At 42.4% G+C, this 10,676-nt stretch overlaps 1 protein-coding gene across 5 annotated transcripts in view; it reads left to right on the top strand.

Annotated features, from left to right (window-relative positions):
* Positions 1-641: 641 nt before the first annotated feature.
* Positions 642-10,676, top strand: part of nrap (nebulin-related anchoring protein) — a 31,041-nt gene continuing 21,006 nt past the window's right edge. The window contains exons 1-16 of one of the 5 annotated variants that reach the window (XM_061230099.1): positions 642-882; positions 1,302-1,396; positions 1,749-1,836; positions 3,172-3,276; positions 3,515-3,619; positions 4,087-4,191; positions 4,423-4,530; positions 4,922-4,972; positions 5,536-5,643; positions 6,360-6,449; positions 6,951-7,055; positions 7,708-7,824; positions 8,708-8,812; positions 9,056-9,163; positions 9,265-9,378; positions 10,271-10,369. In XM_061230099.1, the coding sequence (XP_061086083.1) occupies positions 811-882; positions 1,302-1,396; positions 1,749-1,836; positions 3,172-3,276; positions 3,515-3,619; positions 4,087-4,191; positions 4,423-4,530; positions 4,922-4,972; positions 5,536-5,643; positions 6,360-6,449; positions 6,951-7,055; positions 7,708-7,824; positions 8,708-8,812; positions 9,056-9,163; positions 9,265-9,378; positions 10,271-10,369 (1,575 nt within the window). In that variant the 5' untranslated portion in view covers positions 642-810. Of the gene's footprint in view, positions 883-1,301; positions 1,397-1,748; positions 1,837-3,171; positions 3,277-3,514; positions 3,620-4,086; positions 4,192-4,422; positions 4,531-4,867; positions 4,973-5,535; positions 5,644-6,359; positions 6,450-6,950; positions 7,056-7,707; positions 7,825-8,707; positions 8,813-9,055; positions 9,164-9,264; positions 9,379-10,270; positions 10,370-10,676 lie in introns of all 5 variants that reach the window. The other 4 variants (XM_061230098.1, XM_061230100.1, XM_061230101.1 and 1 more) reach the window with 4 other exon arrangements.

Here is a 10,676-nt window from a genome sequence, read left to right as displayed (position 1 = left end):
GTAGCATTAAATATTAGCTACTAGAAATAATATACCTACTAAACATTGGAATAATATTCGTTCCTTTTTCGTCTCGATGATGTTATTACTGGGTGCTTAATTGTAGATAGAATAAAGTAAGTGTAAACTCTACCCTTGAAACGAGAACGTTGGGTTACTTGTAAAGTTGCTAAATTTAGCTAAAGTTACTCACAATATGGTTTGGATTCTATGCACATGACACAACGGGCCTATGTAATGCTCTGGATATGTTTTTACTGTATCGGTTTCTATTTTCAGAAAGGTGCAAATTCTGGTGCATGTGCTGTCTATTCAGTTATGAGCACCCTACATCAGAGGCAGTTTCAGTAAGAAAAGAAAGCATGACTGGTGACGAACATACAGTTGCATTGCAATCTGCAAACTGCCTATTAGTTCATTATTTATTTAGAGGAGTTGTTAGTGCAGTAGCTATGCAAAACCACCAGAGTTAAGCAACAAGCACTAGCCCCGTTTGTCATTACCAAAGCATCGCAGAGTGACGCTCCTGAAGTTAACTGACGGTTGAGGGCGTTCTGTGACTGTGTGGCCAATCATCTACTGTCCTTTTACCGTTGGCGGAGGGGGCGGTCCCTTTAACACAGTAAGAAGTACCGTTTGGCACTGTGAGAGCTAAGTTTAACTGAAGTGTGCACTCAGCTGGGATCTGACGGAGTGAAACATTGTCTACTTTGTGGCTCGAACTTTTTATTTATACTTTTTTAAAAATTCTTTAATACATAATATTCTATTCTATAATATTTATTTAATCGTTCTTACGGTCTTTTCAAAATGAACATCCAGACTTGTGCAAGGTGTAAGAATGTTGTATATCCCGCGGAGAAGATTAATTGCATTGACCAGGTACGGTTGCATGTCTTGACAGAGATTTTAATCTTAAACAAACAAATTAAATAAAACAATAATTTAAAAAGTAATGTATACCTCAGTGAATGTTTACTATAATAGAGAATTGCTGGGGTAAATACTGGGAAGACATTGAGCACAGTCGTGTTAGTTTTCAGGCCAGTTACCAATAAATAGTTAGTAGCCTACCTTATTTAAAGTATTACAGGAGTCCTGAAGGTGTCTGTGACCTGTACCTGTAGGCATTTTTAAACAAAATCTGTACAAATACACTGATCCGAACATGGATAATTCTGGGTCAGCATTCAAAGACCAATGTCCCATGTAAATTGGATTCAAGTCATATTTCTAAAATTAAATCTCAGAAATGTCTTAAGCATCTTGTAGCAATGGCTCCTCTTCTCCTTCTCACCCAGAACTGGCACAAGGCTTGTTTTCACTGTGAGGTCTGCAAGATGGTCCTCACAGCAAATAACTTTGTCAGCCATCAGAAGAAACCATATTGTCAAGTGTGAGTATGCTTAGAATTATGTGCTCTGTATATTGGTCTGCTAAGATTAATCACTTGATTATTGTATACAAGGTCCTCAATGGAATATTCTTTGTGTATGCGTTGTACCTGAACTTTTCGGGTCACAATTGAGGATGACATGTCAAACAGAAACTTATGATTGATTTCTAAATATTTCCTTTTATAACAATATACATTTTTATTTTTGGATAAGTATCCTTAATTTTTCTTAAACATGATTTATGGGAGGGCTATGGTCTCTGTGGTTAATCCGTGTGCACTTTATGGAAGGTTGTCCTCTACTGTAAGCAGAAGTCTGATGAACTTTAACCTTAACCATTTCTCCCCCCAGGCATAATCCCCGTAATAACACCTTCACCAGTGTCTACGAGACCCCCATGAACATCAACGCTAAGAAGCAGACCAGAGCTGTCAGCGAGGTGGGTTACCATGTCACACATACCAAAACCCTCTCACAACCACCAAAAATGCATTGGCTGTTCCCCTGCCAAGGACATTCCCCATTGTCGGTAACACACACCATAATGCGGTGGACTATGATCTCAGGCACAGAATTATATTTATGCTGATGTCTTTGAAGTATGTCCTTACGTGGTATGATGGGTCACAGGACAATGTGAATCTTTCCCATGACTGAGCCTCTGCTGAGACTGACTGTGGGTTTAAAATCATACTTTTGGTGAACCTCACCAATTTTAATTGTCGGAGCTAATAACAGCTTGACATTATAACCGCAAAAATTGTGGCAATATGTGTTTCAAAATAAGGGCACAATTAGGGACAAATAATGGAAAATAAATTAGAAGGAAATTGCAATGAAGAGGAAAAGTAACATATATAGTGGTTTATATTTATGTATTGTAAACTGAAAAAAGTGTCAAACTGAAAACTTTATGTACACATGTTTATGTATGTTAGAGTCACTTTCACTTGAAATATAATTTGTAGCATATTACAGTACAGTAGCTTTACAATTAAGTGGCAGTACCTGTGCCTGTTTATGTTAAACCTTGAACCCCCTGTGTGACTTTTCCGGCTTGGAATGTAGAAAAGAGCTGGCTGCATGCAGGATCTATTTCTGTGATCCTGCGACACGACACCTCTATCTCTATCTTTCGCTCTCTCCCTCTCTCTCTCTCTCTCTCTCCCTTATCTCTCTCTCCTTCCACCCGCTCTACCCCCTTTCCCCCCTTTCCCTCACTCCCTTTCCCTCATTCCCCCTTCTCTTTCATTCACTGGCATTCCCCCCTCTCTCCCTCTCTCACAGTCTTGTCTACTTCATCAGCACAGAAGTTAAAATTATATCCTAGATGAACTGTCTCGCCCTCTGAAACTGTCTCACGTCTCCCCACTCTATGTGACACCACCTGGCTCTGCCAGTCTCTACATTACGTCCTGTTTGCCTGTTACATGCTATTGCTTCTCTAAGACCTGCAACTAATTTCCCAAGACCCTGTGTGCCCAGATTAATCAGAATATTAAGAACTAATCACTGATTTAAATGTATATGTTAACATTACAATGAGCCATGTTCAAGGCATTTATGAAATACAGTTCTATGATTGCCCTGTTTGCAACTTACCAATCAATGTGATCAATGCTTGTTATCAGTAATTTGTACTGTACCTGTGTCAATCAATTTTCTGGCTATGTGTAGTGGTGTTATCTTAGGGCAGTCTGTACACAGTAAAATGTCCAGTGTTACTTCAACTCTAACAGATTACATAATATGAGTCTGTATTTCTTTCCTACAGATCAAATATCGAGAGGAAGGAGAGAGGTACATGTCAACTTTCCACTATGATATGAGGTCAAAGGATGTGGAGCACGCTCGAAGGGTAAACCAGCTAGCTAGCCAGGTGAGGTGGGCTGGGCTTTTCTGGTATTGAGATAAAATACACATTCGAATATAAATCATGTAAAGAGCTGAGAATAATCATATGTATACAGTGTGTAGGAGTATACTTGACTGATTTAATGTCATCTTTACTGAGTATAATATACTTCATTGTGAAGATGGCATAGTGGTCCCTGAATGTAAGCACCTTGAGCCTGTAATCTCTCAGCTAATTCTGCTGCCATTTTGAATCCTTCCAGAATGCATACCAGGCAGAATACAACGAGCAGAAGGCCTGTTTCTCAAGCTCTGTCACTAGCCAGGAGATGATGCACGTGACCCAGACACAGAAAACCATCAGCGATGTGAGTGGTCTCTCCACTTCTCAACTCCCTTAAGTTTTGCATTTTGAATAATAGTACCATGAGGTACATCAGTTGGATAAAACCTACTCCTCACCCCCAATACCATGTTACTCCGATGCAGTATTCATTTTAATGAACATGTATAATGTTTGGCTTTGGTGATGGGGCAATAAGGAAGGGCATGGTTTGATGGTAAGTGGAGCTCCACAAGTTTGGAGGTGATTGAGGCTGTGGTCTGAGTTTAGGTGGAGCTCTGCAAGATGAAGGGTGTGGTTTGATGGTAACTCTGTGTGTGATTGAGGGTGCGGTCTGATTTTAGGTGGAGCGCTACGAGGTGAAGGGTGTGGTTTGATGGTAACTCTGTGTGTGATTGAGGGTACGGTCTGAGTTTAGGTGGAGCTCTGCAAGATGAAGGGTGTGGTTTGATGGTAACTCTGTGTGTGATTGAGGGTGCGGTCTGATTTTAGGTGGAGTACATGCGTGGACATGAGGAGCAGTTGGCACAGTTCACTTCAGTCGCAGATACCCCAGATATTCTACATGCCAAGACTGCCAGTTCATTGGCCAGTGATGTGAGTACAGGAACCAGGAAACATTGAGACCCTGACTCTGGTTGTTACAGTAGTGATGGTGCATGACAATGTGACTGTTTGTATGGTGGTTATGGTAATGATCCTGTGGTGAGACTGAGATTGTGCATGTGTGGTGGTTCAGGACATGACATTGTGAGAGATGTTGTGTGTGGTGATGCTGGTGGTATCTGTAGTCACAGTTTCAGTTGGTGTGCTGTGTTGTGCTGACAGGTGAAATACAAAGTGGACTACAAGCAGAAAAAAGGGAAAGGCAGCTATCCAGCCATGATCACACCAGGCTACAAGCTGGCCAAGAAAGCCAACACCTTAGCTAGCAATGTGAGTGAATTAGTCATAGTGCCTCCTACTGGAGGCTGCTAGTATTACAGTCACATTTCTGAAAGGTTTCTGGCAGGGGTCAGGACTGTATTTTGACCCAGTAGTACGAGAACCATAAGCTCATTGTTCATGTAACAGCAGACTGAAGACCAAATACAAAGATTACATGCTAAAATGTAATTGCGGTAAATGCTTATTTGTATTCATAATATGTAAATGTAATGTGTAGATGTAATATTTTCACTAGTCTCATTTGAAAGACCTTTGCCAGTAGATGTTTATATGGTTAGGATATTGAGTTGCGGCTCCTGTATAAGTACATTTTTAATTGATGTAGCTGGATTATAAACGGGGACATGAGGAGAGAGTGTGTAAGTTCACCTCTGTTAAGGACACGCCTGAGATCTTGCTGGCGAAATCCGGCGGGCAGCTAGCAAGCGACGTAAGCACACACCACTGCTCCGTCTTGTTGAACTAACAGCCATGTGAGTGTCTTATTTTCTAATAAACATAATTTGAGTTGTGAAATCTGTCCTACATATGTGTTGCTCTTGTAGTATGCAATAAACTGTTTGTATGCTTGCTTGGAGCACGTATTGATATCTGTGTGTGCTTGATGTAGAAATATAGTCTATATAGTGCTGCGCTTTCAGAATGTGTATTATACTTGTATGTGTTGTTTTGATATTTGTCTGTATGTTGTGCTACAGTAGGCAGGTAGTGCACCTATACTGTGCTGCAGTAGGTATTGATGTGTAAGTACACAGTGCTGTAGTAATTAACAATGTGAAATTACACTCTCAGAAGAAAATGGTTCCAGAGGGAACCTTGTGATTCCATAGAGTAACCCTATCTGGTTCTTTGTCTGGGAGCTCTCACACTTCACACCTATGATAGAGGGTTCCACAAAGAACTAAAAAGACAAGCCAAAGAGCCCTTTTTTCTGAGAGTGTTCTGAAACTGTGCTGCAGTTGGCACTCATGTGCATGTACCTCATGTTTCCAGTATATTTACACTGAGGAATATGAGCAGCAGAAAGGGAAAGGCAGTTTTCCGGCTCATGTCACTCCTGGGTACCAGGTGGCCAAGAAAGCTTCAGCGATGGCCAGTGATGTAAGTACTCACTCCACATCAGCATGTATCTCACCGATACCTTTACAAGTTCCTCTTCATGTGCTACATACTCACACTATTACAACCATCTCAGCATACTCCACACTCTAACAAGTTTAGAACCTGGGAAAGAGGAAATATGCTTTGTGCTGCACACACTCACAGGATTGAATATTGGTCAATTATTCAGTTAAGAACAAAATGGATACATAAAGATGAGAAAAGGCCCTTCAAACCTTACAGGGTTTTTATGTACCGACAGACTGGAGTATCCAGTCCTGCATCAATGCTAGACTTGAACACACATGGTCTCTGCGGTCTCTTGATCAACACATAACCTTGTAGTCACTCTGTTTCACACTGTTATCTCGATGTAAATATCTCATATCAATGCAGAATTTACCTTCTGCAAATGCTCCTTGTTCTGACAGAACTCAACTCAACACACTTTATTTATGAGCCTGGGGTTCAGACCATTTGCCTTGGCTGAAAATTGGATTCTCGCCTAGAATTAGCACGAATGAAGCTCTACTTATGTTTAATGGCTTAAGCACATAACTAGCTACATATACATGGATAATAGGACTATCTGGATAAGGACATAAAAACAAATGCAAGTAATGAACCAGTGGCTAAATAAATGACTGCAACTATGGCAATTCAGTGCTCATAAAATAATATAATTGTGTTTTATGTGTGCTCGACCCTGTCTCCAGGTGAAGTACCATGAGCAGTATGAGAAAGAGATAAAAGGGAAGGGGTGGGCGGATGTTAGACAGGACGAGGATGTGGAGGACTTCAATCAGGTGGGTGACACTGGCTGGTCGTTCTGCTCTTGATTCAGTATTTAACATTGCTTCAACCTCCCAGCAATGACCTAACAATGCTGAGAGCAGAATGATCAACTATGAGCAGAAACAGGGTAGCACAGATGACATTTAATTACCGTTTGGGATGTCAAAGTGTTTCACATACAATCATAAATTAAAATATGAAATTTCAAATGTATATTTTATTGCTAACCTGTTTTTTTTACCTGCATGTAATTTCTACTGTAAGTACTGTGTTGTTATTGTTCTTGCCAAATTGTGACATTCTGCAATTATGTGACATGCTGCAAAGGAAGTTACCAATTGGGGTGATAAAGATCTCTTCGTCTCTGCTCTACCTCCACCTCCAGCCTACCAGGACTTAATAGGGTCAGAGAGTTGAAAAGATAGCTGACCGTCTAGTTACTGCAGAGACTCTGTGGTATGTTGTTGAAGGTCAGCAGGCTTGAGTTCTGACTCATTCTCCTCTTCCTGCAGATGTACACCGAGGAGTACGCACAGCAGAGGGGCAAAGGGAGTTTCCCGGCCATGATCACGCCTGCCTACCAGCTGGCAAAGAAGGCCCATGACCTGGCTAGCGATGTGAGTGCTGTCTCTGTGTTCCCCGACATGGCTCCACTGCCTCATGACTCATGATCACAGTTTAGCCAGGATACTCCTGGAACTGTGGCAACACCTGGATTAGTTTGGGTGCTCACAGTTACCTCCTTGAGCTGACCCAGCCAATCAGAGAGAATGCATTTATTTTTATCAACATTATTTGTGGGCACATGTAAACTTATTTCTCCACACTTGGAAAATAGACTGGAGTGGAAAAGATCTGCAATGTGTAGGTTGTAAAGAATCTTGAAGAGCAGGTTTTGTTATTGCTGCCCCCCCCCCCCCCCCCCTTACCTATCTTTGCCCAGGCCCTAGGGTCACGTCGCTGACAAGAACTGTCACTGCGAAATTGATCAGGCATTGACCGTGGGGACCGTTTTTATGACATTGGCCCAGGAATGCGATGATGTAACTCGCATGGCTCCCGTCAGACAGAATTAGCGGTGGCGTCTCTGTGCATGTGCACACCACATTCTCCCACGCAGGAGGAATTCAGCCCGACGGACATGCGGGACCTGAGGCAGACTGCTCGACCTGCGGTCTCCATTTACGATGAGCCGCCATCATACTTTCCCTCTGAACCCAGCACTATGTTTACCAATGACTATATCCAATCTTGTCCTGCCTTTCACAGCTGAAGTATAAGAAAGACCTGTCAAAGTTCAAGGGGTCAGCACATTACAACACCATCACCGCCGAAGATAACTTGGCCCTCAAGAGTGCACGTAAAATTAACAAGCTGGTCAGCGAGGTAAGACCCACCGCCCCCCTTCCCCCCCTGTGGTTTTGAGAAATGATTGACATTCATCTGCAGGTGCTTTTGATAGTCAGCACTTTGGTATCTGGGGGCCTTTAGGTTTACTTTGCCAGCGTGTTTCAGTTATGACTACGTCCATTGTCATCATTTGCAGTAACGATGGCCAGATAGTGTTTCTCCACTGAGGCAGTTGTCTGCTGTGTGAATGGGACATCGGTTTATTTCTGGCTAGTGACCGTTTATGATCAGTCAGACAGTGAATGATAGAGAATGGTAATATAAGCCTCTTCCAGTTCCAGTTCAGATCTTTAATACTTTACATTCCTGACACGCCAGAGATTACCAGCATTTTGAATCCATGCTACTCACTGACTACTGACATGCTCTACCTACAGTATGGTTCAACGCCATATTTAGAAATGTGTTGTCAACCTGCATGGTATGTTTTTCTGACCAGTGACTGGTGCTTGGAGCAGCCTGCATTCCTCCTCAACAGGCCTTGTTGATGGCTGGCTTTGGAACCACATTTTCTCTGTTCTACTGATATTGTTTACACGGGGCAAAGGCTGCTGGGGGCCATAGGATTTATGTATGTCGGTGATAAAAGAGTTCATCTGAACCCCCAAAAATGGTGTTGAAGAAGCCATTGCACCCTGCTGAAAAAAACAGCTCAAGCTAGGTTTTGAAACAGCTGGTAACTGGTTGACCAGTTCAGACTAGCTCCATACTCAACATGGTTTGACCAGCTCAAGCTGTTTTGAAACAGCCAGCACATGTAGCTGGTAATTTCAAGTTGGTCATAGCTGTATATATGTTTCAGAGACCAGATTTGGCATGTGTGACTGTGATGGAGTAACCAGCATTGTGCTGTGCGCAGGTGGAATATAAGAAGGATCTGGAGAACACCAAAGGCCACAGCATTAACTTCTGTGAGACCCCACAGTTTAAGACGTCTTCTAAGGTTTCCCAATTTTCCAGTGATGTAAGTAGCACCTCAAAGACAATTATATTTCTTTCCGCAATCAACACTGCACAGATGAACCCACCTGTACAATATGATACCTGTCTGACATGCTAGGGGTCGAACAGGTGCACAGAAAAATGTAATTCAACTTTTACAGGGTACACAATGAACCAGTGGACACATGAAACAACAAATAGTCAATTACTGAACAAGTGGGTAGTGAGTATGCAGACTAACCAGTTTGTGTGCCTTTTCTTGCAGAACAAATACAAGGAGAAGTACACTAATCACATGAAGGGCCACTATGAGGGCACTGGTTTGGACAAGAGAACCATGCACGCCATGAAAGCCAGAAAACTGGCCAGCAATGTAAGAGCCATGCACTTCACTTGCAGTGCGCATCTCTTAAACCTCCTATCCTACTGAACAATCCAGTAAGAAACACATGACCATTGACCTGTATCTTTCAGATCGCCTACAAGTCTGAGTACGAGCAGGAGAAGAATGTACAGGGCGAATATAACTACCCAGCAACCATCACCCCAGGCTACAAAGCACAGAGAAAATTGGATCCACTCAAGGATGTACGTCCCAAACCACACACTCTTGTAATTAGGGTGTGACACAGGGCAAGGCACCAGTACATGGCAGTGAAGCGTAATAAGCGTAATAAGAATAAACACCGCCTTGGGGCATTGGTCTTTTTTTTTTTTTTGTCCTACCTGATGCAGTTGTACACAACCAAATGTCAGAGCCCATGTGAAGCTCTTCTGGGAAAAAAACATCACTGATATCTATTGGGGCGACTTGGCTCAGGCAGTAAGACCAGTCGTCTGGCAGTTGGAGGGTTGCCAGTTCGATCCCCTGCCCGGGCTGTGTCAAAGTGTCCCTGAGCAAAATACCTAACCCCCAAATGCTCCTGGCGAGCTGGTCGGCGCCTTGCATGGCAGCCAATTGCCGTCAGTGTGTCAGTGTGTCAGTGTGTCTATGAATGGGTGAATGAGAAGCATCAATTGTACAGCCCTTTGGATAAAGGCGCTATATAAAAGCCAACCATTTACCATTTACATGGGTGCTGTATTGAACCGGTAGGATGTCTTGCATTTCAGCCTTTTGCAGACACTCTTATAAACTGTATAATGTACAACTGATGCAGATTACCTTCTGTGCATACTATCTGGTTAGATATTTTACTGAAGCAATTCAGGATAGGTACCTTGTTCAAGGGTCCAGACAACTTAGGAGTTACAAACATAGTTCACTAACCAGTATTGTACACTTCATTATGTTACAGGGCTCAAAGTCTTTGTTGGACACAGCAACATCACTATTACTTCTGACACCAGTATCCTATAGGACACTTCGTAAGAGCTGGTGGCGATGCCTCTCATTGCTTCAGTAAATATCTCACTTTTGACCTCAGAAAACAAAGAAAACGGATGTCTTAACTACCTCTGATCACTTTCTCTAAACCAGGTCAACTACAGACAGCACATTGACAAGCTGAAGTACCACTCTGTTACTGACACCCCAGACATCGTTCAGGCCAAAATCAACGCTCACCAGCTCAGTAATGTAAGTAACTGTTCCACAGACAGGAATTGATGTAAAGTGGCTCTGTTATGTAAATTACAGTTCCACAGAACATAACCAGCAAATACAAAAGTGTATAGCAAGAGCCAATGTTCACAGTGTACTATACAATACTAATCACTTCATTTTAACAACAGCAATTCAGTTGCTTCCCATCTTTGTGACTTGATATTGAATCAGTTTTACCTGTTCGATGGTGGGGTTTTGTTTACCACTGTGCAGGAATGACATAATAGTATTGTAATGGCTATAATAAGTGTCCTGGCTTGCACAGAATGCCAGCGGGTCG

Source organism: Conger conger, chromosome 2 (assembly GCF_963514075.1).
Source record: "Conger conger chromosome 2, fConCon1.1, whole genome shotgun sequence".
In the NCBI taxonomy this organism is placed as follows: domain Eukaryota; kingdom Metazoa; phylum Chordata; class Actinopteri; order Anguilliformes; family Congridae; genus Conger; species Conger conger.
The sequence above is the reverse complement of the archived record's forward strand: the minus strand, read 5'-3'. Positions and strand labels throughout refer to the sequence as shown.